Here is a 27369-nt window from a genome sequence, read left to right as displayed (position 1 = left end):
GCCGATCATCAGAATGACGGTGTTGAATTGAAAATAGGCGTCAGTTATGTGGGTGGAAGTCTGCACGTAGTACAGGTTGCAGAGGGGGGTAATAGCTTTATGGTTTAGAAATCAGTGTGAATGAGTTTTGCAATACTAACAATCCATGGTGCTATTTCTGAAACGATTGATCTGCATTGGGTAGTCTATGACGCCTCATCAGAGTTTAAGTAAATTTAGTTAAGCTGAGCATTTAGTATCATTAGGGCAACATTAGGGGTACCTATCCAACTTTAAACATATCTTCAAAAAATGAATAAAATTAGCCAGATGCTAGGCCAAAAAGTGAGGCTATTAGCAGCAAATTGCTGGAATTTAAATCTTCCGGCAAATTGCCGGAATTGAAAATTTCTGGGATTTTGACCACCGGTAAATTGCCGGAATTGAAAATATCTGGCAAATCGACAAACCGGCAAATTGCTGGAATTGAAAATTTCCGGAAAACCGTCAAATTGCTGGAATTGAAACTTTCTGGCAAACCGGCAAATTGCCGGAATTGAAATTTTCTGGCAAAACGACAAACCGGAAAATTGCTGGAATTGAAAACTTCCGGCAAATCGGCAAACCGGCAATTTTTTTCCGAATTCGTCGACAAAAAAATTTGCAAAAAAAATCGACAATTAAAATAAATTTATTTGAGCAATGAGGCATCTGTGCATTATCTAAAAATCCGTAAAAATAAATCAATAAAAAAAAACGAAAAAAGGCTTCTGTGCAAGAAAAAGAGATATTCGAAATGGAAAATGATGAGGAAGTTGGATTGAGATTAATGAAGGTCTGGAGCATCGCAACGGTCACCCTCGTGTTCACTAATATACGGCAGACGCTTGGATTTGTACAGTAGAATCAGCCAGAAGAGAGTGTTGAACAAGATGAACTGGAAATTGTTTCAATATTTATAAAACTCCAAAGGAAATAATGTAGTTTTAGAAAAAAATAAGTGTGTCAGTTTGTCAAAATGCAAAATCTCGGTCACTTACAACAAGAGGAAACGCGGCACGGCTGACGATGTCAATGTGACTGTGACTGACACAGAATCGATTCGACTGCTTGATGACGGCGATGATCGAGGTTGGAGCCGCGTTGCATGTGCATTCGGCAAGGCGGACGTCTGGAAATATAACAGGTAAATGGGATTGGTGGAAGAGTTTTCTCAATTTAATTTCTCATGAGAAACTCAAAAAATGGGTTTTAGCCAAAAAATGGGCGGCTAAAAAAGCTAGTTTCTGTTAAAACTACAGTACTTCTATATTACCCCTACAGTGGGGGTAATTTAGGAGTACAGTTCCCCGACACTAAACACAATATTTATTTTTGCTAAAACTACATTACTCTACAGTAATCCTACAATACTCCCTCAGTTACAGTACTCCCATAGTACTCCCACAGTACCGTTCTTCAAAAGACAACAACTATTTCCAAAATTACAGAAGTCCTACAGTACCCCTACAGTATTCCGGCAGTACTTCTACGGTGCCCTCTCTCTCATCTCTCTCTCTCAGCTCTAACCCCAATCCAGCATCTCTTCAAAAAACAAAAACTCGTATTTTCCAAAACTACAGTAACACTACAGTACTCCTATATTACCAAAAAAATTAATTTCAGTATTAGGTATGTACTGTAGTCGTAGGTAAACTAAAGGTAGGCACACTTACCGTGAAGAATATCAGGTGTCGGCGGAGCAGGTTTATGCTCCGTCTTCTTCTCTCTTCTCCGACGATCCTCGTTCTTCTTTTTTGAGTAGGCAACACAGGCGTACTCGATCAACGCCAGTATAACCAGAAGATAGCAGAAACCGAGGAATACATCAACGGCTTTTACATAGGCAACTGGTGGAAGACGTCGATTGGTTCCGGTCATAAGATGAGTCTCAGTGAGCACCGTCATCGTACCGATTAGGGTTCGCGAAGGCGCCGAGTCACGATTGATCCAGAATGAGATCTGGAAGAGGATTTTCTTGAAAGTTAGGCCACCGCCCCAAACATACCCATGATAAAACTACGACGAGGCTGGCAGGGAAAAATATTTGAAGAAAGTAGAAGCCGCTGTCGCGATCAAATATGAAACTAACCCGTAGACGAGAGTAGGTCCCTGAAAACTTTTTTTTAAGGCTTTAAAATATTTGTTCATTTCGAGCAAAAAAAAGAGCACCTGACATTTTTTATTAGCTTTAACTTTTCTCACTTATCGTTAACGATGCTTTTACGAGTTGTGTAAAGCACCGACCTTCACCGGCCACGCTCAAAAAATCGATAGTTGTTTTTATTAAAAAAAGGTTTTTAAAATTTCGATTTATGACTTTCTCAGTAAAAAAATCAATGGCCAAATGTTATTGTCGGCCACTTAACAATGAAGTAGGAGAAAAACATGGTGCATCAGTGTGACGTCACACAATTCAAAGTTTGAATCCCGCGATTTCTGGAGGTCAAACGGATTAACATTCAAAAACATGGTACATCGACGCGAAACATTGAAGTGGCGCCTCCAGAAAAGTGGAAAATGTATTTTTAAAGAGTGTTGTTGCTAGTGATGTTCTTGAAAACATGGTGCATCGACTCCGTTTTTTTTTTCAAAAACTAACCCGATGAAGTGCTGGCAAGTGTCCGTTTTTGGCAGATTTTAGTGAATTTATAACTCGACAGTTCGATGTTCGCGTCGGCCTTGACCGCTGTCGAACAATTCGGCTCCTTCGACGTACACCATTTGTACTCGATTTCGGCCGTCGAATACGCATCTGAACACATTGGGCTTCATGGTTGGTGGTTGGATATGATGACACAGGTTAAGCGGGTTGAATCTATTCTATGTTGATGAGGAAGCAACGACGACGAGAAAGAAAAGCAACAGAATTACAGACTACTAGCTTAATTTTTTTTTTTTTGAAAAATGCAAAAAAAACTGTTGTACAAAAGCGTTGAAACTTTGAAAACACACACACGCTCACACCGGACAAATTTTACATGAAAATTGGGGGGAAGGGGGAGGCGGGAGAAAAGTTATATACAGAAATGGATGGCTCAACGTTGGGTGAAACTTTTGCGCGTGAGATTCGGTGTTTCTTGTGTGCAATGACCAATTACCAATCTCAAGGCGATGGGTTCGACCCCAACGTTGTAGTAAAGGAGAGGGAAGAAGTTCATGCAGAAGCTTGCACTCTGTAGATCACAAGTTGATGATGTGGAAGATGATGATGACGTCATTCTGGAAGGTGGTTTAGTCACTGCAAGCATGCAGAAAACGTGGCCGATTGCACTGGGAAGGTAAAGGGGAGGTAACAACGAGAAAGGCGAGAAATAGTAAGAAAGTGAAAAAGTTTTGGAATGACGGGCGGGTACGGGGGGGATTATATCTCGGGTGTTCACCAGTGGATCTGCTGCCACTTGTCGTTCTCCTGGATCTTGTCCGACGAGTTTAAGCTTAGATATTTCATATACAACCAGTAGACTACTGCAATTAAATTTGGTTAGAGGAAATAGTCCAAAAAGGAGACAAACTATTGAAGATAGAGAAAGACAATGGGAAACCGTATCGGCTAAGCTTATCGATTTTTGCAGGCGTCCATCGTTGGCAGCATGTCTTGGAAGCCTGGAATTTATTGATTAAAAAAAGGCTATTTTTTGGTTTTGCAGAGGAGTCGTAAATAATATTTAAAGATAAATTTAGGTGGGAATTCAAATTTATTGAAAAACTTTTGGCGGGAAAGCAAAATTTTCCGGCGAAAAAATTCTGACAGGAGATTCAAATTTTCTGAAAAAACTTATTCACCTTTTTCGGCCGCGCGAATGGAGCCGGCCATAGCGTATGTGCGCCGTCTGTGACAAGACGTGGATGTTGCATCATTGGAATCGTCCGGCAATCACAATTTTCTGGGATCTCCATCAATGGATTCTGAAAATTTTCAGCAAATTATTATTTTTATCCCAAAAAATTATTTTCTAAAACTAACCATAGAGGAATTGTGTCCGGCAAAGTACAAGTCAGCCTTAAAAAATTTAAACTTTTTATTGATTACTTTCAAAGGAAATAGGTGCTCTCAAAAGCATGAAAATCTACCACACACTCTGTGCACAAGTTTGTCACGTGGCCGCCTCGATTGAGAAAACTCGGCCACATCACAAATGTGGTGTGCTGTTTGACTGCTTTACAAGCGTGGAAAAATACAGACACATTCTAATGAAGACTCGGGTGGGAAGGTGTCAATTGAGAGGGGGTTTTCGAGAAATTTTTTTTTGCAATTTTCAGCAATTTTCGCACCACACCTTCTCAATTGACAACATAATTATTTGCTCTAAAATGTGCTCTCTGATTGGTACGACACGACATTCACAATAGCCGTAGCCTTCGGTAGTACCTGTACATAGCTTTTGGCAGGCGTCGAATTTTGCGACATAAGTGTCATTTCGTATGACTAAATAAGAATGTGTTTGTGTTTAAAACAAAAAACGGAGAACTGAAATTCTGAAATTAATCTGAAAATGCTCACATTATTATTGGCGGCCTTCGGGCTCGCGTTGAACATTGGCATCTCGTTTCGCTGCTGTTGTTCGGCGGCTTTTCTTCGTTTTTCCCGTCGGAGGACCAGTCGTTTATTCATGTAGGATACTATGGCGTACTCGAGCAACGAGGCGAATACCATTACGAAACTGGAATTTTTAATTTGAAAATAAATCTCTCAACCAAAATCCCAGACTCACCAAAAATTAAGAAACACATCCAGACCCTTGACATAAGACACTTTTGGCATCGAATTATTGGTTGTAGTGATCAGAGTTGTCATTGTGAGCACAGTAGTCACACCCAATCCAACTCGAGCCGGCGAAGCTTCTCGATTCAACCAAAATGATACCCAAGATATGGTGACGATCAGGATGGATGGGATGACGATGTTCATAGTGTAGAAGCCCATATTTCGAACCAATATTACTTCCAGCGCCAGGCGTACGTATTTTCCTGTAAAATGTTTCATTTGACAAATAGTTTGAGCACTTTTTGCATACTACAAAAGAAACTAAAGTTTTGCCTAGGCCTTACTTTTAGCCTAGGCCTTACTAGAATAATCCTAAGCATAAGCCTAGGTCTAATCCTGAGCCTGAGCCTAAGCCTAAACCTATGCCTAAGTCTAAGCGTAGGCCTAAGCATAAGCCTAAACATATACCTAAGCCTATGCCTAAGCCTAAGCCTAAGCTTAATTATGACATACCTGATGAGGTCTCGGCTTTAGTTGTATTCACAAAATACAGCGTTGGCTGAAACTGCGGCAACTGGAAGGTATCAAACTTGACAGCCGTTATCTCCAAATCAGTCCGCTTCTTCCCCCAATAGTAGTCGATATCTTTCGTCTCGTACCCGTCTGCAAAATCGGTGTCTCCGTTCTCAACAAATTCTAGAAGAGAGCATTTTTGTGTGCTAAGTGGGGGGTGGTTAGGCGATGCCATCTTTGAGAAGATAAGAGATATTCAGAAATGATTCGAAAAAAAAAGGCTACAATAGAATGAGATGAGGAGTGGTGTGATCAGAAATTAGAGAATTTGACTGTTCCGTTGCTCTTCCTGAATCTGGCTCTGCCGGATGAAGTAGGCCCAGTAGCCGACGTTGAAGAGCACAAAAATCTGAAAATTTGAGAGACGGACGGTACGGTAGAAATAGAAATGTGCAGTTTACAGATGGGAACAGTGAGCGTGAGTACTTGTCAATGTTGGATGGTCGGAGCCAACGCCAGAATCTTCCGAACTCGTCATCGGATATTACAGCCGCTGAAATGGTTTTTCGGTGAGAACTTGCGCGTAAAATGTGATGCATCTCATCCCAGGCGCAAGTTCGTCACGTCCACACAAAAATCAAAAAAAATCTCACTCTGATACAGAAATACGGATGCTTGTGAGTTACTCCGTCCGAGCATTGGAGTTAGTTCATTCGGCACTGCATCCTCATTCTGCAAAAGTTAGTTTTAAAAGTAAGGCAAACACATGCAGTCTTCCGCTTCAAACATGATGCATTAAAGTGAAATTTCAAAACACCACATTTGATGCGCAATTTTCAAAAACCGTGCATACTGAGAAAATCGTCGTGCGCTGCGACTCCGGAATGTACAGGTTGGACGTTTGATCGGTGGACGAGTAAAACGGGCGGTACGTGGTGTTGTTGAAATACGAGGGAACGGATAGAGTACGTTTTGGAGGAAGAGACTCAAGATGTGGTAAAGGGGTCAGCATTCTGCAAGGTTTTGTATCTTGATTGTGTGGGAATAAATGTACTAGGAGGTGGGGGGAAACGACGATTTCTCGACAAAATTGGCATACCGAGATTCTTTTCTGGCTCGGACAAGCTTCATCCGTTTGCTGATGTATCCGACGGCGGCGTATTCTAGAAGTGAACAGAATACCATCATGAAGCAGACACCTGAAAATTTGAAGTTAGCTACAGTAATCTTGAACTACGGTGCTCTTAGGTGCGCTTATCTGCTTTGCATTTCAAGAAGCAGCCGACATTTTAGAGGTGATCGTTATGGGGGAGATACCCGCGAGATGTCGGCAATAAACTTTTATAAAGTTCGACAGATTTCAAAAGGATTCCAGAAGGTTTGAGCGAACTTTGGAAAGTTTTTGAAATTTTCAGAAACTTCTAAGAACTTTTATAAAGTTCGAGAATCTTCTGGAAAACTCTAGAAATTTTTTTTAATTTTTGAGGCACTTCTGGAAGGTTCAGAAAACGATTGCAACATTCGAAAAAATTCAGAAAATTTCAAAAACTTCAAGGAAGCTTCGGAAGGTTTTAGAACTTCTTTTAAAAGTTCCGGGAAGTTCTAGTAAATTTGTGGAAAATTCTAGAACATTTTAGAAAGTTTGAGGAAGTTCCTGGAAAGTCCTAATTTGTTTTCTGGAAAGGGTTTTCTGGAAAGTCCTAATTTTATACATAGTACTGTTTACTTTTAAAGTATCACAGTTACAGTAACCTCTATCTACAGTACCCCCTTATTCACAATTATTCAGGTCCCTTGAGCCAATCTCAGTTGTTAAGTTTTATTGGGATCTGTGTCATCAGTGTATGTAGTGACATGTGCGTTTTTAGTTGGCAACAAATCCGTGAGCACATGTCAAAGACAAGCTTCAGCCTCTCTCTCACTCTCTCTCTTCATCTCCATCTCCGTACTTCTTCTTCCAATTTGACGTAATATTTGCCAGCAATTTGCCAGCGAATAGATTGATTACAACACTTTGCTCTCTCGCCTGGAGCCCATCTCTCTCTCTCGAGCTCTAGCGAAACAAGTGTGTAAGCGAGGTGATTCGTCAATTGCAACAATTTGTCGAATATATACCAAAAGGACCCCCACGCACGTGAGGTGTGAGAAATGAGGATCAAGAAACAGTGATGAACTCACCTAGAAATATATCGATACTTTTCACATATGACACTTTTGGCATTGAACTCTGAAAGAAACGGACAATTTAGGTAGAAACAAGAAGCATACGACACCTGGCGGGTGGTTACTGTTAGTAGACGCCCGTGAGATGTCAGACGCTATAATTTTTGCGCTAGTGTGATAAGTGCTGTGAACTAAGAAAATGTAGGAAATTTGTTTAGAATTTTGCCTTGGTGCTAGTCTTTATTTTATTTTTAAGTTACGCATGCGCATGTTTTTTTAAGTTCTAGTTCAAAAACTTGAAAATCCCACAAGATGTCGGCTGCTAACTTTTCTCCAAACAAAGATGTAAGAAAAGTGCCAACTAACAAAATGTAGCCAATTTTTCAGTTCATTTTGATAGTTAACAATTTTTAGCTATAGCTTTCTTACAATTAGTTTTTTAAATTAAATCTCTTTTTGTCAAATCCCAATTTTTCACACCTACATTAGTCATGGTCATCAAAGTAGTCATTGTGAGCACAGTGGTGACTCCGAGAGCAACTCTTGCCGGTGTCGCATCGCGGCTCAACCAAAAAGATACCCATGAGATGACGACAATCAGGACAGATGGTAGATATATTTGGATGATGTAGAAGCCGATGTTACGCTTGAATAGGAAGAACCAGCAAAGGCGGGAATATTCTCCTGAAATTAATGGGTTGTATATTCAATGGGAATATTGAAATAATATATAGACAAATAATGAAATATTTCTGATTTTTTTTAGGAGCCTCACGCCTGCTTTTCGGCATGAAATCAAGGACTTGGTGTTTGACACAATAGTACAGTTGGTATGCGTTTCGCAGCGCCCGACACTTTTTGGGATTAAAAAACTAGCATCGATTGGTTGCAGCCGACACTTCACGGGCCCGTAAAACGTCGGCTGCTAAAAATCATGGAGTAAAGTCCCACCTGAACTAAGCTTTTGCGTATGATTGACGACCTTGATAGACTGAAGTACAAACTGCGGCAACTCATAAGACTCGGTGGACACGGACTTCTTCTCGTGCGACACGTACATAATGTCGAGGATACTGTAGCCGTCTGAAAGCACGCAAAGCGACACGTCACTCACCACGTAATCGGTTAGAGACACCCAGAGACATGCGCCTTTGGTTACGGTGGTTAGGGTTACGGTAGTTTCAAAACGACAAGGTTACGGTACATGGTTTTTTCTGTACGTTTTTTTTTCGGTTTTTTTGTGGCAAGCAACATAAAATATATGAAAAGCGTGCAAAACTCACCTGACAGAGAAATTCTCCAGATAATTCTCAATAAATCGATAATAAGATTACAATAAAAGGGGAGAGTGAGAAATTGTGAGAGACAATAGAAAATGTGGAGGGATTAGAGAAATATTAATTTTTGTTGGAAAATACAATTCACCAAAAAAGGAAGATATCAATGGAAAGAGAGAGAGCAATGAGAAAGAGAGAATCAGAGAAAACAAAGAGAATTTTGTGCAATCGACCCATTTTTGTAAATGAAAATAATTTGAATCTCTGGCTACATAACGGCACGCCTACCCCACGACTAGGTTGGAAAGAAAACCACACTCGGGGAGAAGATGTCGGGGGAGCAAAGTGACTTACAGCTTTCAATTTCCAGTTTACAGTGTTGAGAGTCCATTGGGAACAGCTTCAGGTCCATTGGACACGTTGCAGTGACTGTTAATCTGGAATATTTAGGTTTGATTTGGCCGAGAAATTACATGTGGTGGTCGAGTTTTCGCAATAAAACTCTACACGGGTTGTGTCATGCGACATGACCGAGTTTTATTTTTTCGAGGTCATAATCAAAAAACTTGGCTACGTTGCGTAAAAAATACTCGGAAATAATGTGCATGAAATTGCGAAAAAAAATCGGTGGCCTAGTTTTTTGATACATGGCTGTTAGTTAGAAGACTACGCAACGTCGCCTAACCTTGGTCATGTTCCAATTTGGAACTTCCAACAGTCAACTTTTTTCTTCGATGCACCATGTGTGAAAATTAGGGTTTTGCGGGAATATGGACACTTTTTCGTTTCGGAAATTTGTCCGTTCTCGGTTCTTATTTCCGATCATATTTATAAAACGTACAAATTTCAAAAAACACAATATTTCTATCGCATGACACTCTTAAATCAGTGTTATATTCATGAAATGTTAGAGCACATTTGCACTGATCTACCACTTGCCAATATATTCCAAAAACCAACTTTTTTTCTTCGATGCACCATGTTGGAAAATGCGGTTTTTTTCGAAGATTTTTAATTGAATTCATCTTTTTTCAATGTTATTTTTCAAATTATACTTATAAAACATATTAAGTTCAAAAAATGAAAAAGAAACTCATGCGAAATTAAAACTTTGTCATGTTTAAAAAACAGAAAAGCGTATAAATTTATATTCATCCAATAGTTTTCAATGGAGCTCTTTTGCTTGTACAATAACTTTTATAAATTTTCCTGTGAGAAATATTTAACAGATATGCTTCATTTTTTCAAGATTAGATTTTTTTAAAACATTTATTCCTTAATATTTCCAACCCACTACCCCCTCTTTTCCTTACTTTGTATAGTTCAAACTACTAGAACATACTACGCAACATCAGCTCACGTCTTATAAGCCCTCCCAATAGTTTTGACCACTTTCTTCTTCCCCCCTATTCCGCTCGTAAAAAAGAAACATCATCTAATCCCCCCATTTTTACTGCTTTTTCTTCCACACCCTCTCCTGGAGGCAAAGGGTATTAGTTGATTTCTCCAATAGATAACTAACCTTTGACTAGTATAAACCGTTCCATCACCCTCGATACGAAGGAACGAGTTATGTGTGGTTGCCAAGTGGAAGAATGATTTCTTTTCATTTGGGAAGAACGTGTCGGGTTTCCACAGTCTATCCAGGTAGTCTACTCCGACGGTAAGTGAGTCGATTTCTTTGGAAAGTCCCAAATCAAGACTTCCGAAGGCTAGTCGAGGGTCTTGCCACGTTTGACGCATGTAGAAGTCTAATGTGAAGTCCTGGAATGAAAAAAAAAGAGTTAAATTAGATGGTGCAGTCCTCCCACTATCTATTCAACAAATTGGGGCAACGCTAATTTTTCGTATTATTTTTACGGTATTCATAAAACTCATTTACCATATCAACTTCTGAAACTGCAGAGATTGAAGAAACGTGTATCGTAATTCCAACGTCGACTGGCTTTTCACCATACCTGCAATGTTTGTTATAAGTATTTTTGTCCGTGTTTTTGTACTATCTACTTTTGAACTAGATATGTACTATTTGTACTATCTAAGACAAATTCAGGTGCTCTTTCATAATAAATGATAAATTTTGACATAAGTTTTTGCCTGTTTTTTGCCTGTTTTGCCTGTTTTTGTCTGTTTTTGCCTGTTTTTGTCGCCAATTAAATAAATCATCAAAATTGTTTATGTTTAATATTTAAAATATCAGTATAATACCTTATGATAGTGTTTTTTAATATTTTTTGATTATAACTGTTTTGTTCCAAAAAAATGCAGTTACATCTCGCGGGTCCATTTATGACTATTTCTATTGAACTTCTATAGCTCAAAAACAGAGCATTTTTATTGATTAGTAAGTGCTAGTAATAAAATAATATACATTTAATTTTCCGTTATATTTTATCAGAGTAGGGTTGCTAGTTTTATATTACCAAAAATGTATAAAGCATTTCTTCTTTTTTGCAGTTATTTTTCATTTTTAAATGTGATAAATCACCAAAAACACTGTATACTTATTATGGTATATCTGTCAGGTAACAATATGTTGGTCCTACCTGGGCCGTAATCTTTTATCATAAGTAGTGCGATTCGTGAGTCTATCGAGAACTGATGAGAGGAGTTGAGTGTTGATATGTGAGTCCCTGCAAGAAAAGAAGAACATCATTTTTGCAAGCTTGAGCAATCAACTGGATCAGTGTTTTTCTCATTCTTCATTTTTTTTTCTGCACAAATTCAATTGCAACCACCAAAGTGGAAGGTGTTACAAAATGGAACATGAAATTGAGAAATTGGCAATTTTTGCGTCGTCGTCGTCGTCAGTTGGCAGATGCCGGATGGAAATTGGATTTGATGACGATCATTGGGTAATGGATTGAGAGATAGAAAAATACATGTTCTTTTTTTCCATGCTAGTGCTAAAAGCGGCCACCGGGAAAAAGGGCAAACTCAATTTTTAGACGACGTCGGAATTCGAAATTGGGGGAAAGTTTTGAAACTCTATTTATTTTTTATAAGTTTTTTTTTTGCTTGGAGCCTACAGGCATGAAAGTTAAATTCGGTACCAAAAGCTTAGAAAACGCCAAGAATTGGGCGGAGCTTAACTTGGAATTTTGAGCATCGGAGACCCAAATCCCCGAGCGAATATTTAGCGGGGCTCAATTTTAGGCTTATGCTTAGGCTTAGGCTTAGGCTTAGGCTTAAGCTTCGGCTTAGGTTTAGGCTTTGGATTTGGCTTAGACTTAAGCTTAAGCTTATGTTAGACTTAGAGTTAGACTTAGAGTTAGGCTTAAGCTTAGGCTTAGGCTTAGACCTAGGACTAGACCTAAGCTTAGACTTTGGCTTAGGCTTAATCTTAGGCATAGGCTTCGGCTTAGTTTTAGGCTTAGACCTAGACTTAGGCTTAACAATTAGCAGCAAAATAACTACCTTCTTAAAGTTTGCGGATTAAAAGATTTAGACTTTTATGTAGGCACAGAATCGTCTGAATTATACCTACCCGCGTGGCTACCATTACTTGCTCAGACCAAATAGAACTATATAGGCGGCCGGTAGGCAGGCAGGCCTCGCTCTACAGGAACTTCTCAGAACATCGATATTTTAGTTTTCGCAGCACATTAAACTTTCACTCAACAAAAATTAAAACTTACTCATCCTGTGTCACAACCACATGTAGACACAGATGTGCGGAGAGGAGTACGATAAGTGTGAATGGACGAGCCATTTCTCGAGAATGGAGCTTCTTCTTCTTCTTCGTCTCAACTACAGCAGAAGGAGCAGCAGGAGCAGCAGAAGATCATAATCCGGGTGTGAGCCAATGTTGGGGAGGTTTTTCTCCTATATCACTCTGTGTGAAAAGCGATTCGTTAGTGACAAGAGCCGAAGAGAATGAGCCAATCGGTTAGCGGGAGCACAGAATAAGATGATGATGATGAGAGAGAGACAGAGAGATGTAAAACACGCACAAGTTGAGCCAACACGGAGAACACAGAGGTAACGGGGAGGCGCTGGGGATCCCAACTGTTCCCTCCTGTCCCGGGAGAGGAAGGGGTCCGCAATGAAAAGAGTATAGACGGATGGGGGACCCTCTTGGTCACTGCATTGATCAAACACGTCATTGATTTGTTAGATAGCATCTAGTACAATGGGCGAAAGTACAGAGATTCAAAAAAAAACACGTGGAAAGGGCATCAAGGAGCTGATGGCCGAATGGCTTGGAAAACTAGTCCTTTTTGTGGAAGAGTTTGGGGGATTGAAGGAGATCACAGTTAGATTTCTTGCAGTAGCTTGCATAACGACATCGGGAACAATCAATTGAGCTCACTGAGCTCACTATGCCCACTCTAACTGTAATTACCCATGATGGCCGAGAAACTTGGAAAACTTGTCCACTAGCCGACCACTTGTGGAAGAGTCACAACCCGTGCACGTGGTGTCAAAATGTCCCATTTTGATATGATCTTCGAAAATTGCGTTAGAAGAGACGCAGACTTTTCAGCTGACGTCGCATTTTCTGTAGATCAAACCGCAATGAGAAAGCCTGACACCACGTGTACGTGTACGAGAAACTAGGGAAACTCTTCCAGACTGGGTAGCTGGATAGATCACCGACAGTTTTCAAAAAACGCTACCATCAGTCGTGGACGAGACAACTTTAAAAAATCTTCCACGCGGCCACTATTGACGGGATGAAGTCCCGAGAACTTGAAAAAGCTATATTTGAACGCGGAATTAAATGTTTCAAACGTCTGAAAATGACACTTCTGGCTTCAAGTTCAGATTATTTTTTTATCGAATATTGTTCAAGGTGACGTGGACTTTTGCAACATGGCCTAGAAAGAGAGTACTCGGCCACCAATTTGCGCGTAAAATAAGATGTAAAAAATAGCACGTTGGCGCGCGAATGCATCATTTTACTATTTCAAAATGCGAATCACTTTCCTCCGATTCCTGTGATACACGACGCCTGTATCAGATTACTCTTCGGAGGGCCCGAGAGTGAAGCAACGAAAATTGATATTCGATATAGAAAAAAAGGCACAGAGGAAGATGGCGTTTCGTCACGCCATCATTTATATTTAAAAAAAATTCAAGATGCATTCACGCTCCATTGTGAATCACCACGGTTTCGCGCGCGAACACCTCGTTTTGTTGATCTCTGAATACGTGGCAACAAAACTATATTCTAGCACAATGCGAGAATAGTAACCACAATTATGTTTTCATCTCTCTTGTCTTAAGAATTGGTAACGTGGCCGCGGAACATAAAAACTCGGCCACTGGTTTTTTGTTGCCAAATAGGATTTGACCCCCAAACAGTAAAGACCAGTATGCAAATTCGATTTAAAAATATTATTCGCCTAGAAAAAAGTTTTGCGCGTCAAATCGGGTGCCTCGAGAGTTTCGTTACGTGGTCGCGAAAAATAGAAAACTCGGCCATCGATTACGCAGAGGTGCAAACAGCAAAAAAGCGAAAAAAATTGGGGTATTTTCGGCGAGTAGATATGTCCGAAAAGCGCACAACAACAAAAAAGTGAATCAAGAGTCTGCGGCTCAAGTGTCTGAAGCATCTGGAGCTCATTTAGACGGCCGAACTTTAATTGTTTCGGGTCAGTCACGCCGAGCTTCTCTTCAACTATATTTCGGTGCACGTTGTGCTCCAGAAGTAGATCAAAAGCTCAAATTTCCAAGGTGAATCCTGGGAAATCAACTTATTCGGGTTGCTTGTAACACGTGGGCTACCAGCGAGAGAAAACCCCAAAAAAAGTGTTGAAAGAACAGGAAATTGACATCTGTATCTATGCAGCGCATCTTGTTTTTTTTCTTTTTGGCTCCTCACAGTGAGGGCTCAAAAAGCAGCACACACACACACAAGTCTCTAATTTCCGACGGATCTCCCATTTTCTCTCAATTGCACCACTTGTACAGGGATAACATTATGGGGAAGAAGCAAAAAAGAAGAAGAAGAAGAATACATTACAATAAGAGATGCAAACAATCAATTAAATAATCACAATAAATTATGAACACCTGACCACCGAAAAGAACATTGTTTTTTGGCCAGTGGATCTGCTTGCTATTTTGAAAACTGTGCATTTCTTGAAAATCGTGGGTTTTCAGAATTCGAAAAAAATCGAGTGAAAATAGAAAAATATGGGTGACTTCTAGATTTTTAAAATTCTGTGGGCTAAAGGCTTTATTTGTGGCTTATCACTTATGGGTATATTGGCCAATTTCAAAAAGTGATAACCCAAATATAAAGAATCTAATCCTTGCTACGACGCTCCGGTATCCCAGGAAATGCACCTTTGGGTTACTGTAAGCCGTTATAGCACACCGAAAACTACAGTAACCAACTGTTCCGCGGGATATCGGAGCGTCGTTTTTAACTAGAGATTTTTAGGGTTTCAATATTTTACATTTTTCCAACAAAAAAACGATTTTCGAATAAAAATTTCCAGCCCAAGCCACGTGGCGCCTAGATTATCTTACAGGAAATTGAAATGGGAATATTAAACAAAAAAAAAAAGAAAGAACATCAAAAAAATCAAACGGGGGGGGGAGCACATCGAAACAAGAAACGAAAAAAAAGTGAACACAAAAGAAAAGAGGGTGGAGCTCCGTGAGCCGATGATGATGATAGCTCCGCCCATCGTTTTTGGGGTTTTTTTTGCAAAAAAACGGAAGAGAAAATGAAGAGACCAGTATGGTTCTGGAGAAGCACGAGAGCCGTCAGTTTAATCCGAGGCGCGACCAAGTCGAGTGAGCTGAAAAATGCATAATTATTCAAGTTTTTCCGTTTTTTTTTTGCTGTATCCTGCGGCGGCGGCAATTATAGGAGGAGGTGCCACAGCCTTTGTTTGTGGCAGTTGACAGAGAGGAACATTTATAGAGAAAAGGATGAAGAGTTGAGAGTATTCTATAGAGGGAATGCTGGAATTGCGGGGAAAATTCTAGTACGGGGTTTTAAAGAAGGCTCGCTAAATTCCAGCTTCAGCTGAAAATATAGGTTTCAAAAAAAAATCAATCAATGGGACCATTTTCCAAATTATTTTTGAATATATTTATAATTAGAATATTTTTATAGTACTGTTGCCTACACCTGCCTAATGCCTGCCTGCCTCCAGGACTACCTTTCAGCTTAAACTTTATAGTTGATCTTTCGATAAATTCAGAGAATGAACGTAGAAGTTTTACGTCAGAAAATAGGCAGTGTGCAGGCACGTAGGCATGATGCTTTACCTAAAAGACACTAAGGAAAAGCAAAACGTTTTCGAAACATCATAAACCTGCTCCAGCTTCCGACTTTTCCGAAGTTTGAACTTTTTGCGAAAAAAAAAAGTAAAAGGAAATGAGGCGAATATATACATTTATTACTATCGCCTGGTTCTTGATATCCCTTCCAGCCGAGCAACTCACACTTCCGCAATAGAGAAGGACTTTTTTCAATGACAAAAAAAATATGGAAGACCATCTTGTTTCGTGTACTTTTTAAGCACCGTGTCCGGACAAAGAAGAAAGAAAAAGAAAAAAAGAAGACGACGGCGGCGGTGAAGACGAAGAAGAAGAAGAAGCTCAAACCCTCCGAAAAGTGGAGAGACAGATTGTGCAAGTGTATTCGGAAGAAGCGATGAGCAAAGTGGAATAAACTATTTGCGGTGTGGAAACTGAGGAGAAGGAGAGGCTCGTAGTAGAGCCAAACAAAGTTTTTTCGTCGGTTTTCGACCGGCTCCCCCCAAACACACGTTCTCACAGTTATTAGACGTCTTGAAACCAAAGCTTCTTCTATGGGCGCCCACTTTTGTTTTCCATTTCAGTTGTTTCCTTCTTTCCACAAATAGTATGTCATGTTCCCATAGATTGCCCTGAAGGGGGGAGCTTTAGTTCCTTTAGTTTCTTTAGTTCACGAGTCATTAAATTTCGTCTGAACACATAGAGCTTTTGGCGCAGGAGTTATGTCATTTCGGATCGACCCCGGGACCCGGCGAAACACATATCCGAACTGACGTGTGCTTCTGCTGCTCCAGCTCCATTAGACACACACACACACTCCTCTTGACAACAACCCGCACGGTCTTGTGCTCCGCGATGAATGATCGAATAAGGCCTTCGCGGATCCCAATGTGCACTTAAAGTCGATTGAGAAAGCGGGTGGAGGGGAACAAAACCACCATAAAGGCGTGCCGAATCCCCCCTAATCGACTAATCTGCCAAATGCATTTTCACGTCTTTGGAGCACACAAGGAACCAAAGAAATATGCAAATTTCAGCGTTTCTTTAATTGTTTTCGGCACGCACAACAATCCAATTGTTTAAGCTCATCAGGATGCTTGTTTTTTTGTTGGTTGGAAGTATTTTCAGCAACAACCAAATCAGCAATCAAAATTCCTTAATGAGAAAAAAGTAGTAGTCGTAGTAGTCGGCTTCTTCTTAAAGACAATAAGCATCCCGTGATAAGCGAATGGGGTGGCCTCTTCTACTTCTTCTTCTCGAGTGGTCCAGTGCCTCACTCACTTTCCAAACAAAGTAGGAAAAGAAGAAGAAGCGCACGAATAAGAAGAAGAAAAAAAGAAAGTGTCTCCTCTTATGTGGCGGACCCAGAAACTACTTCTGCTTCTTCTTCTTCTATCCGTCGTTTTCCAGGACCACCGCGCCTAGGAAGAATCCTCGGAGTAGAAGAAGAAGAAGAAGAAAACCTCTTTTCACACTTACAAGTACACACACACACACACACAAATGAAGACGAGCCGCCGTCGCCGCAACGCAGAATTGCAAAAAAATCCAACGGCGGAAGAAGAATAGCGGGGATGAGATAATGATGACGGGGTAAGAACGAATCACGTCATCTTGTGTGTCCTAAAAATGCATCCGGAAAGTGAGGTCATGCAACTTTTTTTGCAGTCGTGTGATACTTTAGTTTTGGAGCATCTGATGGAAATTCCATTCCCACCGCTGTAGTTCTAGTGAAGCTCAAGTTACAACTCCAGAGCTCAAATATTCCGACAAAAATGCAATTTTTATTGAGAAGCTACTTCTCAGCACATTTTGTGCTCTACTCACTTTGAGAATGAGTCCTTCTTTTACGGATTACTGTAGGAAAGACCGGAAGTCGCAAAAATTGAAAATACGGTATTTTTGAGAGAAAATCATCTGAGTTTGATCCAGGAGTGTGCGGAAAATTTGCCGGGCACGTCAAATTTCAAAAAAGTAGGTTTTGCCGAATTTCCCGAGCTCGGCAAATTTTGAGATTTGCCGCACACCCCTGGTTTGATCCTACGGCTTCAAAAATCTTCTATTTAAAGCCGTATTGAACATTGGAAGAGAATCGTCGGAAAAATGAAATGAGTCGGGTATTTTACAATCTGGCCGCAACAAGACAGACAGACAGAACAAGACACATCGAGGCCACCGGTTCAAGATGAAAATATCGGAAATGCAGAAATTACAGAGCTTGCTCCAACACACTTGTGCTGCTGCTGCTACTGCTACTTCTGCAACTCCAATAACCCAAAACTGGCGCCTCGGCGACACAAAGACGGATGTGTTTTGTCCTCCTCGTGGACGCCACCACCACCGCCAAAAATGTTCGTCATTCTTGGGCTTCTTCGTCCTCCGAAGAACAACCCCAAAAACTTTTCACTGGATTATATGGCTCTTGTTCGTCCCAGAGGAGCGTGGGGGGCGCCTCCTGCTAACACGTCTGATGGACGATGTGTCCAGAGACACCATCACCACGAGGAGGAGGAGACGAACTACAAGTCCATTCATTCTCTAGAAGATTATGTGCAATAAGAGAATTGCAGAACTTTTCTGATTTAATTGCGTCTTCCTTCCTGTGAAAGTATGTGCGTGTGAGTCTATCTTAGTGTGCAAAAACATAATTGTTCGTCTTTTCCTCTTCCTATTCCTCTTTCTCTCGATTGAGAAGAGGAAATATATAATTCCAAGAGGCCATCAAATAAAAATAAAAGAACCATGGTTACTGCCTTCTTCCTCAAAAAAAAAAACATTTCCTTCATCGATATAATACAACCAGGAATCCGTCGTCAATTGGCTCCCAGAAAATGCGAAACATGCGGAAAAAGCACCCAAATCAGGCGCGCGACAAATCTCCCGTCAACTGTCATCACTAGGAGTCTCTAGAGGGTTCTAGGAGAACTACACACATTCTCATTTTTGGAATATCGAGCGACGGCGCGGAAGGATGGAGCAGAGGGAGAAAGAGACGTTCTTCTTGAAATCGAGAGGTGCCCAATTCGATTTAGGCCGCTTACGAAGAAGTGACGACATTTGTGTGCGTGTGTAATAAATAAAGAGTGATATTTACAAGGGGAAGATTGGATCACAATCACTATTACAGAGTTACAGTATATTACAAATTGCAGCTGGATTTTGTGTTAAACTTCTAATGAAAAATTCAGTGTTTACTGGAAACTAGAAATCAGGGATGTGCGGCATTTTTTCGGCAAATGAACAAAACGGCAACTTTCAGGCAATATTTGAGGACTTTTTCCGGCCGTTCAACAAAAATAAATGTTATTTTCCTATAGAACAAACTTTTTTCGGCATTTCTATAACTAATTTTAGATCAACGTTGGATTTTCATGTTGAAATTTGTACAAAAATGTACTCTTTTTGCTAAAAGAAAAAATACAGTATGCACACTTCCTCAGAATAGAGCTTTGAAAAAAAATTGAATTTTAATTTACTTTATATCATTAATTTTTAGGCTATTCCGACTGTGAGAATGATGTTAAATCACAATATTAATTTTTAAAAATCACGGGAATTTATCTAAACACTACTATAAATGTTCATATTTTCAGAACGCTCCTTTAAAAAAATTTCTGACGAAATAGAACAGTTAATCATCTTAAATTCAACTTTCACAAAAGAGCAAAACAGAGAGAGAAAAAGTTTATGTAATCCGAACTAGAAACTTTTCAATTCCGTAGGGGTCAATTCGAACGCCCCGCGCAACGTGATTGAGGCTGTTGAAGCCGCAGAACAAAAAAAAATTCTGCGAGCACCAGCAGACGTCCAAAGGAGGGCGGAGGAGAGGAAGATGCAACTTATCAACTTTTGAGGTCAAAAGTTATCGAATAAATTAGGTTATGGTAATATATAAATCGAGGCGTGACGCCGAAAGGGTGAAGCGGAAAAATGGCTTTGAAAAAATTTTTGTCGGGAGTTTTTTTTTCTTGATGATTTTCAATGGAAAATCGATGAACATTAACAAAAAAAATTAAATCGACAAGGTTAATTTTTCCATAAAAATTCGGGAAAAAAATCAATATAGACTATGCTAGTCTGATAATTTTTTAAAAAAATCAAATTTTTCAACAAATTTCGAATTTAATTGAATTTTTTAATGTATGTATTATATATTTTGTTACTATGTGAGCTCAAAATTATCAATTTCTGAATTTTTGAGAAATTTCTTCGAGTTTTCCTCAAAAATTTCTGGTTTTTCGGAGACTTTTTCTGAACTTTTTCTGGTTTCTTTAAGTTTTTTTATTTTTCAACTTTTTTTCCAAATTTCCTTATCTGTTTCTCAATTTTGTCGAGGAACTGTGAATCTGAATTCTAAAGATTTTTTTCTCAAAATTTTGGGAAAATTAAGGATGATTTTTTAAAGTTTTAAGTGTTTTTTTCTAAATTTTTCGCAGTTTGGCCTAAATTTCCTGGAGCTTCTATAAAAAGCGTTTTCTTTTTAATCAAATTAAAAATAAATTTTCAGCCAATTTCTATGAAAAACCAGAAAACAGATTCCTAACAAAGTTATCCATATATACTTCGTAGATCAAATTTCAAAAAGTGTTGACAGATCCTCCTCTCCTTTTCTTCGATTCTAATTCGATTCAAATTTCAAATTTTCGACGGTTATGGCGACAGAAAGAAAAAGCAAAAGAGCACACACACACACGAATTCGGGCAACAGGACAAGGAGAAGGAGCCGGCAGGAGGATACGTTTTCGGAAAATCAAATCAAGAGCCGAAAAAGAAGAAGCAAGAGTCAGTAGTTTTGCGTCAAAATTCGAGCGGCGAACAAAAAAAATACGGGGAATCGCCAGATAAGTCAGTCAACGGGAGAGAGAGAGAGCAACAACTAACCTGATCGCAGAATTGTGCGGGATTCACGAGCTCCGTGCATCCGTAGGTGACTCGCATCAGATTTTTTCGTTTACCTGGAAAAATAGTGGATTTAGAAAGAGAAAAGTGTGTTGGAAAATAGTTTTAAAGCACGAAAATAGTCTGAAAATTAGAAAAATTTCACAAACCAACAAAAAAAATTTCTCCTAAATGAGAAGGAATTAATCAATTTTTATTTAAATTTAATGGACTATGCAAATTTGAATTTCGAGCGAATTTTCAAATAGAAACATTTTTTAAAAATTAATTAAAATAGTTTTTTTTTCTAGAACTTCCAAAATCTCAACTTTTCAATTTTAACTCCACTTTTTAATTTAAACAAAAATGTTTTTTTTTTGTAATTTTTTGAATAGTATCAATATTTTCAAATTAATTACCGTAATCCACAAGATTTTGATATTCCACGTAGTTTCCACCTCCAACAACGAAAAGAATGACGTCTTGGGCAGATTGTTGACGGGCAAGCAGGATGGTTCTGGAAAATTTATTTTTCGAAATTTAGTTGAAATTATTTCAATTTTCTTTCAAAATGAAGATTATTTAATTTTTTGTTGGAATTTTTCGAATTTTCCCTTACTTCTTACCACGAAAAACAGTTTTTTTGTCAGAAAAATCGAAAAAAAATATTTTCTCTCAGAAAAATGGCAACTTTTACTTTTTTTCTAAGAACAAATAACGAAAATTGTTATTTTTCTTAAAGTGGAAACTATTTCAATTTTCTTTTTAAAAAATGTTCTTCAAATAATTTTTTTAAGCATTTTTTTTAAAATAAAAAAGGCTGAAACTTAAAAAAAAAATTCATTGATAAACAACTTTAAAAAAACGTCTGAAAATTCGGAATTAGAACCTAAAATTTTATTTTTTAGTGCAAAAATTGTTTTTTTTAATGAAAAATGGTCAAAAAGCCGATGTATTAAATTTTTTGTTTTTGAAAAAAATTCGATTTTTATTGTTTTTGTTGGAAAAACTTATGGAGAAGAATTTCATATCTTTTCTCAATTTTTAAAATCGAAATCTACATATTTTTGACAAATTTATACAATTTTTCAATTTTTTTTTCGATTTTTCAATTTTCCAAAAAGCGGCAATTTTTCTCTGAAAAATTCGCCAAATTGAAAAATTAAGAATTTATTTTTCTTAGCGAAATGTACATATTTTTTGACAAATTTATAGTTTTCTCCCCACAAAAAAAATAATTTTCGACTTTTTCTTTTAAAAAAAAAAAAAACGAACTCCTTCGTCGGCTGATGCATCAATTTTGGATCGAAAAAGCAATAAATATCATCAATATCAGGTCCTTGTGATGATCCTCCAATCATTTGATTAATTCCAACAGCTGATGATATTCCAGTTGATGATGGTGGCGTATTCAGTGAATCAATCATTTTTGTAAGTGGCAAATTGTGCTCTTTTGGCACCAAATTCTTGACTCCTTCCATTACAAATTTCGAACTATGACTTAGAAGCTTTCCGAACATGCTTATCGTTTTTGTTCCAGCACCTTGATGCTCTTCTGTGTGAGCAGAGTTGGCGGCTCGGGATCCAAGTTGGGAAATGGATCTGAAAATTAGGAAATTGGGATTTGAGAATGTCGGCAATCACAGAAAAAATATACTCTTAGAGTTGAAATAGGCTAAAATTTGATTTTTTTTTTTCATGATTTTTTCATATTTATCTATAATTTCGTTGTAGTTTTTTGGAAAATTTAAATGACACTAGAAATGTCAAAAATCCGGCGATTTCTAACATTTCCAATTATTGCTGATTTTTCCAGTTTTTCCAGTTAGTGAAAAAGTCTAAAAATGGAAATTTCAAATTTTTCAGAGCATTTATCACTTTTTTTTTGAAATTTCCAATGCGGGAAAAATCAAATAAAATTAGGAATTTCGCTAGAAAAACGTAAGTTTTTTAGATGAAAAATTGGTAATTTTTGACAATTCATGCAGTTTTTTAAATTGCTAGACAATAGTATTCACAGAATAGAAAATTTAAATTTTCCAGAGATGGAAAAATCATTTTTTTCGCTTTTTTTTCACGATTTTTAGTTTAAAAGCCGAAATTTTGAACTATTCTGGTTTTTTTCCAGGTTTTTCAACTTAAATTGTCAGTTTCTGGGCTATTTACTTTTTTTTTCTAATAAATTTTTGGAAAAATAAATAAAAATTTTAAGGTTTTTTAAGCTCAAAATTATTTCTTTACAATTTTTTAAACAAAATTTTCTACAAGATTTTAGATTTTTTAATTCAACTCGAGTTTCTATTGATTTTTTTCGACAATTTTTTTCACGAACTTGAGCTTCTGCACATGTTTCAGTGCGGATTCTTCAATTCCTCGCTCACGGAGCAAGTTCATCATTTGATCATATCCATTCTGATTGACAGTTTCCTGGCACAAAAATGCGATTATGAGCACACGAAGGACGTCTTCTTGGTGATTAATATTGCTCAGGAACTGGGTTACCGGTTGGTCTGGAAATTTTAAATTTTAAACAATTACAGAAATTTCCGAAGTTTTAATGATTTTTATTTCAAATGTGGCAATTTTTAACTAAAAAAGCTGCTAAAATGGTTTTTTCTGCCAATTTTTATTCAAAAATTCAACAAAAAAGATCTACCAAGCGGTGAGTGTTGCAACAGCTTTTGCTCGAGCTCAAAGAGCACATCCAGTTTTCTCTCTTTGATGACGTCAAGCAGTGTTGTGGCAATATTCGTGTGCAAATCAATGAGCCTCTTTGATTCGAGCAAATCCGGAAGGCTCATCACAGTCGATCCAAGCTTTGCAGTTGTATCAGCTAGAACATTGGTGAGAGCTTCGTCGGCTGCTTCACTTTCTCCACTTAATCCCTGCAACAAAAAAATAGTTGAAAGGTGGAATTTTTTTGAATTATTTAAAAATTGCAGTCCAAAAGTGACTTCGAAATTTTTCAAAAAAATACATTTTAGGGAAATTTGACAATTTTCATGTATTTTTTCTTCATAAATTTGTAATTAAAATTTACGAATCAAAATTCTGAAAATAAATTAATTAGTTTTTCTAAACATTTTTTAAAGAAATTTATGTAGGAATTTATTCTAATTTTCTTTCTCAGTGGTCAATTTTAACCAAATTTCTTCTGAACAGTACTCACAAGAGCCTGCTTAATCTTCTTAATATCATCTTCCTTGCTACGATAATCATCGAGATTCTCCTGAACAGCTTCGGCGACCGTCGGGAAAGCACTACCCTTATGATTATTCCAAAGTTTATCCGAACCACCAGTGGCCATATCGTAGTCCTTTTTCTTTCCAGTAGAAGAAGTACTGATTGTCACACGGTTTTGATCGAGTTCCTGAAGAAATTGACAAGATTTTCAGGGGAAAAAGGTTTTTTTTTCGATGAAAATTGTGTAGTTCAGCCCAAAATGTCTCAAAATTCATTTTAAAAAACTTCTCAAAGTATTTCAGATGCTAAACAGTTTGGCCTTTTTTTTATGATTTTCTAGACTCTCCCGTACCAAAACATCATGCATCAGAGCTTGATAAGTCCAAGTATGATGAAGCATCGTAGCAAGATCTGCAGAACGATCTCCAATCACTAAAAGTGGTCGAGATGTCTGTAAAAGTCCCATTCGAACTCCATCCATTGTGAATAGATTGTTTCGTGAATCGCGGAGATTGTCACGCAGTTTTTGATCGAGTTTCTGAAATAATTTTTATTCGCTTTATCATACCGAAAATGACCCTAAAACATCAAATTTTTTAACTAAAATTCTTTAAAATTTCCAGAAAAATACATTTTTTGGCTAAAATCTTTAATTTTTAAATTTTTCGATGTCATATCGGCTGGAAATTTTTTTTAATTGAATATTGTCCTACTTGGCGCGTTTTTGTGGAAAAATATTTGCTTTATCTTTAGCTTTTATTTTAGTGGGAACAATGGGAAGAGTGCTCTTTCAGACAATTTTTGAGCACTTTTCATTTTTTTTTTCCTAATGAAATAAAAGGTATTTTCAGATAAAACAATTTTTTTTTCAATTTTTTATCAGAAAATTTAATGAACAATTTTGGGAAAACCTGCTAAATTTGCTAGTTTTGTAAAATTTCGTATTGGTTTTAAATACACCCAAATAAACGAAAAAACGTGCACAATATGCCAATAATCAATTAAAAATCAATTTCCAGACGCCACAGCACCGAAAAATTGGCATAATTGGAAATTTTAGCGAAAACCAAGCGATTTTCTCCGAATTTTTGTTATAATATCCGCTACTTTCGAGCCATTTTGAGTATAATAACCGTACTTTTGCCACCATTTCAGCAGCATTTCCCTTCGGACATCTAATAATCGGAACAATTCCCATAGTGGCACAAACTGCAAAAAGTCCGTCGGCAATGGAATCAAGCATCGCATTCACGGCGACATCGGATGTTCCGGGTGAATTCATTGCGTGATATGAGAATGTACTATTTTCACTGTAACGACGGAGCACAAAGAGATCATCTTCCAGGGAAATGAAGTTGAGATATTGATCCACTACCTGGAAATTTTGAAAATGTCGGAAAATCTAATTTTTTTTTGAAATAAAAAGTTATTTTTGCTGAAAAACTAGTGCAAAATTCAATTTTATAAGTGTTTTTACGACAAACTTTGTTAGAATCAAGAAAAAAGGTTGATAATTTTCAAAATTCTGTACTTTTTGCAAGAAAAAATCCGAAAAAAAACCACAATTTTGAGATTTATAATGGTTTTTGCAGCACAAGTTATGAAGAATGTAGAAGGTTTTCGACTAGTTAATGCTGAATTAAATATATTTTTTAATTCTTTATCGCACTTTTTGAACTTGTGAAACTGCTCCCCCGTGTACTGCAGCTGAAGCGAGCGATTCGAGACGAGGACGAGCCAACGGGGAGATGAAATTGCAATAGAACGAGTCGTACATGGCTTTTTTGAGATCTTCACTCATCAAATCAATATTCTCATCGTTTGGCGACACGAAGTACACAGCTGGAACGTCGGTTAGCGGCTCACGGCGGGCTCCGATCAATCTGCAATATGAAAAATTGAATTTCTGCGCAGTTTTTTAGCTAAAATCGCACAAATGAAGGGTAACTCCGAGTTCTCTGAGCTGTTTGACTGGGAGAAGCGGCGAAATTATATCCTGTCCGGTTCTGTCGAGCACCAATACTTTCCATACCTAAATTCACACAATAAATTTGATTTTTCAGGTATTTTAAATCGGCCTACCGGTTCTCTGACTCCAGAATTGACTACGGGCTCATTCAAATTGATCATCGTCCGTAAAGCGACTGAAAATATGGAGATTTATTTATATTTTATTCATATCAAGCATGAATTCTCACCTATTTGTCGCGTTCGAACGCTTTCCAGCTCCGCCGGCATAATTTTGTTCGTTAAAATATTTTTTAAAACCCTGGAAAATTATCTGATAAAATCTGTGTAGATTTACGGCCACGTAGAATAGAAGACGAGAAGCGTGTCAAACGGTGTACACTGGCGCATTTTGCGTGCAATGCATTTTTTTAAAAGAAAAGCGGAATTTTAAAACAGAATTGTGTGAAAAATTTAATTTTCAGAGAAAGATTTTAGAGAAAAAAAAATGCAAAATTCTGATAAAAAATAAATAATTTTTATTAAAATACGCAATTTCTCGTAAAATATAATGTTTGACCTACATTTTGATCTCTCACTGATCATCGAAACAACAACAAAAATGTAAACAAGTAAACAACAACAAACAACAAACAAAAATTGGGTATAAAAGGCGCGGATTTTGCCATTTTCCTCAGACGTTCATCGTTTTTCACCTCATTCTTAACCCTATTCACTCAACTATGTCTTCTCTCTGCCCATACACTGGCCGTCCAACCGGACTCTTCCGCGACTTCGAGGACATGATGCCATACTGGGCTCAGCGTCACAGCATGCTCAACAACTTCAACAACATCGTGCCACAACAGCTCAACGAGGTCGAGAACACCGCCCAGAAGTTCTGTGTCAAGCTCGACGTCGCCGCGTTCAAGCCGGAAGAGTTGAAGGTCAATCTTGAGGGACACGTTCTCACCATTGAGGGACACCACGAGGTCAAGACCGAGCACGGGTTCAGCAAGAGGTTGGTTTTATTTTATTTTTCATTTATTGGAATTAAAATTAATTAAAAATTTTCAGATCGTTCACTCGCCAGTTCACTCTTCCAAAGGACGTCGACTTGGCTCACATCCACACCGTCATCAACAAGGAAGGACAGATGACCATCGATGCTCCAAAGACCGGCTCCAACACCACCGTTCGTGCTCTTCCAATCCACACTTCTGCTGGACACGCTGTCACCCAGAAGCCATCCAGCACCACCACCACCGGAAAGCACTAAATTGCCCCCAACTTTCTAGATTACATACTGCCAGGACAAAAATAAAGCTGTAAAATGAGAAAAAAAGTGTTTTTCTTTTGTTTTGGGTACAGGGGGGAGTCTTCGGTTTCGAAAGTTCTTCCATCTTTCTGGAAATGCCTAGAAACTGTCGTTCTGTGAAGCGTTTTTTCTTCTTCGATTAA

General features: G+C 38.1%; 3 protein-coding genes and 8 non-coding genes across 24 annotated transcripts; 4 read left to right on the top strand and 7 right to left on the bottom strand.

Annotated features, from left to right (window-relative positions):
* Positions 1 to 653: 653 nt before the first annotated feature.
* unc-49 lies at positions 654 to 12597 on the bottom strand (the record flags this gene model as incomplete). 13 transcript variants are annotated; one of them, NM_001027614.4, is made up of 18 exons in its annotated part: positions 655 to 916; positions 1020 to 1150; positions 1695 to 1980; positions 2027 to 2130; positions 2621 to 2773; positions 3402 to 3486; positions 3534 to 3624; positions 3805 to 3927; positions 3986 to 4021; positions 4391 to 4447; positions 4523 to 4682; positions 4734 to 4989; positions 5240 to 5389; positions 9034 to 9116; positions 10202 to 10443; positions 10562 to 10637; positions 11226 to 11312; positions 12318 to 12516. In NM_001027614.4, coding segments are annotated over 14 exons (1521 nt in total). The 13 variants fall into 13 exon arrangements, with proteins under 13 accessions (NP_001022783.1, NP_001022784.1, NP_001022786.1 ...); NM_001027612.4 differs by lacking the exon at positions 4391 to 4447 and having other exon boundaries at positions 654 to 916; positions 12318 to 12597; NM_001027613.3 differs by lacking the exons at positions 3986 to 4021; positions 4391 to 4447 and having other exon boundaries at positions 654 to 916; positions 12318 to 12597.
* On the top strand, positions 877 to 1025 carry T21C12.9. Its single transcript, NR_052703.1, has one exon. It is a non-coding gene; the product is annotated as an Unclassified non-coding RNA T21C12.9 (non-coding RNA).
* On the bottom strand, positions 3022 to 3105 carry T21C12.12. The gene has a single exon (NR_101846.1). It is a non-coding gene; the product is annotated as an Unclassified non-coding RNA T21C12.12 (non-coding RNA).
* Positions 7178 to 7364, top strand: T21C12.11. The gene has a single exon (NR_052702.1). It is a non-coding gene; the product is annotated as an Unclassified non-coding RNA T21C12.11 (non-coding RNA).
* A 2165-nt stretch (positions 12598 to 14762) lies between the features above and the next one.
* Positions 14763 to 26301, bottom strand: sly-1 (Sec1 family domain-containing protein 1). Of its 2 annotated transcripts, NM_001129225.4 has the most exons (13): positions 26160 to 26301; positions 26044 to 26105; positions 25896 to 25993; positions 25631 to 25844; positions 25100 to 25336; positions 24314 to 24499; positions 23948 to 24148; positions 23435 to 23663; positions 23111 to 23288; positions 22054 to 22380; positions 21198 to 21295; positions 20782 to 20855; positions 14763 to 15434 (listed from the first exon to the last, which is right to left on the bottom strand). In NM_001129225.4, the coding sequence occupies exons 1-13, from the start codon at positions 26197 to 26199 to the stop codon at positions 15405 to 15407; spliced, it is 1974 nt and encodes a 657-aa protein (NP_001122697.2). In that variant the 5' UTR covers positions 26200 to 26301; the 3' UTR covers positions 14763 to 15404. The 2 variants fall into 2 exon arrangements, with proteins under 2 accessions (NP_001122697.2, NP_499317.2); NM_066916.4 differs by lacking the exon at positions 14763 to 15434 and having other exon boundaries at positions 20344 to 20855; positions 26160 to 26244.
* Positions 16520 to 16714, top strand: F43D9.7. Its single transcript, NR_052700.1, has one exon. It is a non-coding gene; the product is annotated as an Unclassified non-coding RNA F43D9.7 (non-coding RNA).
* On the bottom strand, positions 16581 to 16709 carry F43D9.12. The gene has a single exon (NR_052701.1). It is a non-coding gene; the product is annotated as an Unclassified non-coding RNA F43D9.12 (non-coding RNA).
* F43D9.13 lies at positions 16755 to 16875 on the bottom strand. The gene has a single exon (NR_052699.1). It is a non-coding gene; the product is annotated as an Unclassified non-coding RNA F43D9.13 (non-coding RNA).
* Positions 17128 to 17253, bottom strand: F43D9.9. Its single transcript, NR_052698.1, has one exon. It is a non-coding gene; the product is annotated as an Unclassified non-coding RNA F43D9.9 (non-coding RNA).
* A 232-nt stretch (positions 26302 to 26533) lies between the features above and the next one.
* On the bottom strand, positions 26534 to 26680 carry F43D9.8. The gene has a single exon (NR_052697.1). It is a non-coding gene; the product is annotated as an Unclassified non-coding RNA F43D9.8 (non-coding RNA).
* Positions 26558 to 27253, top strand: sip-1 (Stress-induced protein 1). Its single transcript, NM_066915.5, has 2 exons — positions 26558 to 26929; positions 26986 to 27253. The coding sequence occupies exons 1-2, from the start codon at positions 26652 to 26654 to the stop codon at positions 27185 to 27187; spliced, it is 480 nt and encodes a 159-aa protein (NP_499316.1). The 5' UTR covers positions 26558 to 26651; the 3' UTR covers positions 27188 to 27253.
* The last annotated feature ends 116 nt before the right edge of the window (positions 27254 to 27369 follow it).

This window comes from Caenorhabditis elegans, chromosome III, assembly GCF_000002985.6.
Source record: "Caenorhabditis elegans chromosome III".
Lineage (NCBI taxonomy): Eukaryota > Metazoa > Nematoda > Chromadorea > Rhabditida > Rhabditidae > Caenorhabditis > Caenorhabditis elegans.
Note: the sequence above shows the minus strand (reverse complement) of the source record. Positions and strands in the feature narration are given on the sequence as shown.

Bases quoted from the DNA above. Each gene is read 5' to 3' on its own strand.
- sip-1 (NM_066915.5), top strand. From the start codon at position 26,652: ATGTCTTCTCTCTGCCCATACACTGGCCGTCCAACCGGACTCTTCCGC. The intron at 26,930-26,985 runs GTTGGTTTTATT...AAAAATTTTCAG, and splicing joins GAGCACGGGTTCAGCAAGAG to ATCGTTCACTCGCCAGTTCA.
- sly-1 (NM_066916.4), bottom strand. From the start codon at position 26,199: ATGCCGGCGGAGCTGGAAAGCGTTCGAACGCGACAAATAG. The intron at 23,664-23,947 runs GTGAGTACTGTT...TTTTTGTTGCAG, and splicing joins AGAAGATTAAGCAGGCTCTT to GGATTAAGTGGAGAAAGTGA. The intron at 23,289-23,434 runs GTAGATCTTTTT...TAAAATTTCCAG, and splicing joins GTTGCAACACTCACCGCTTG to ACCAACCGGTAACCCAGTTC.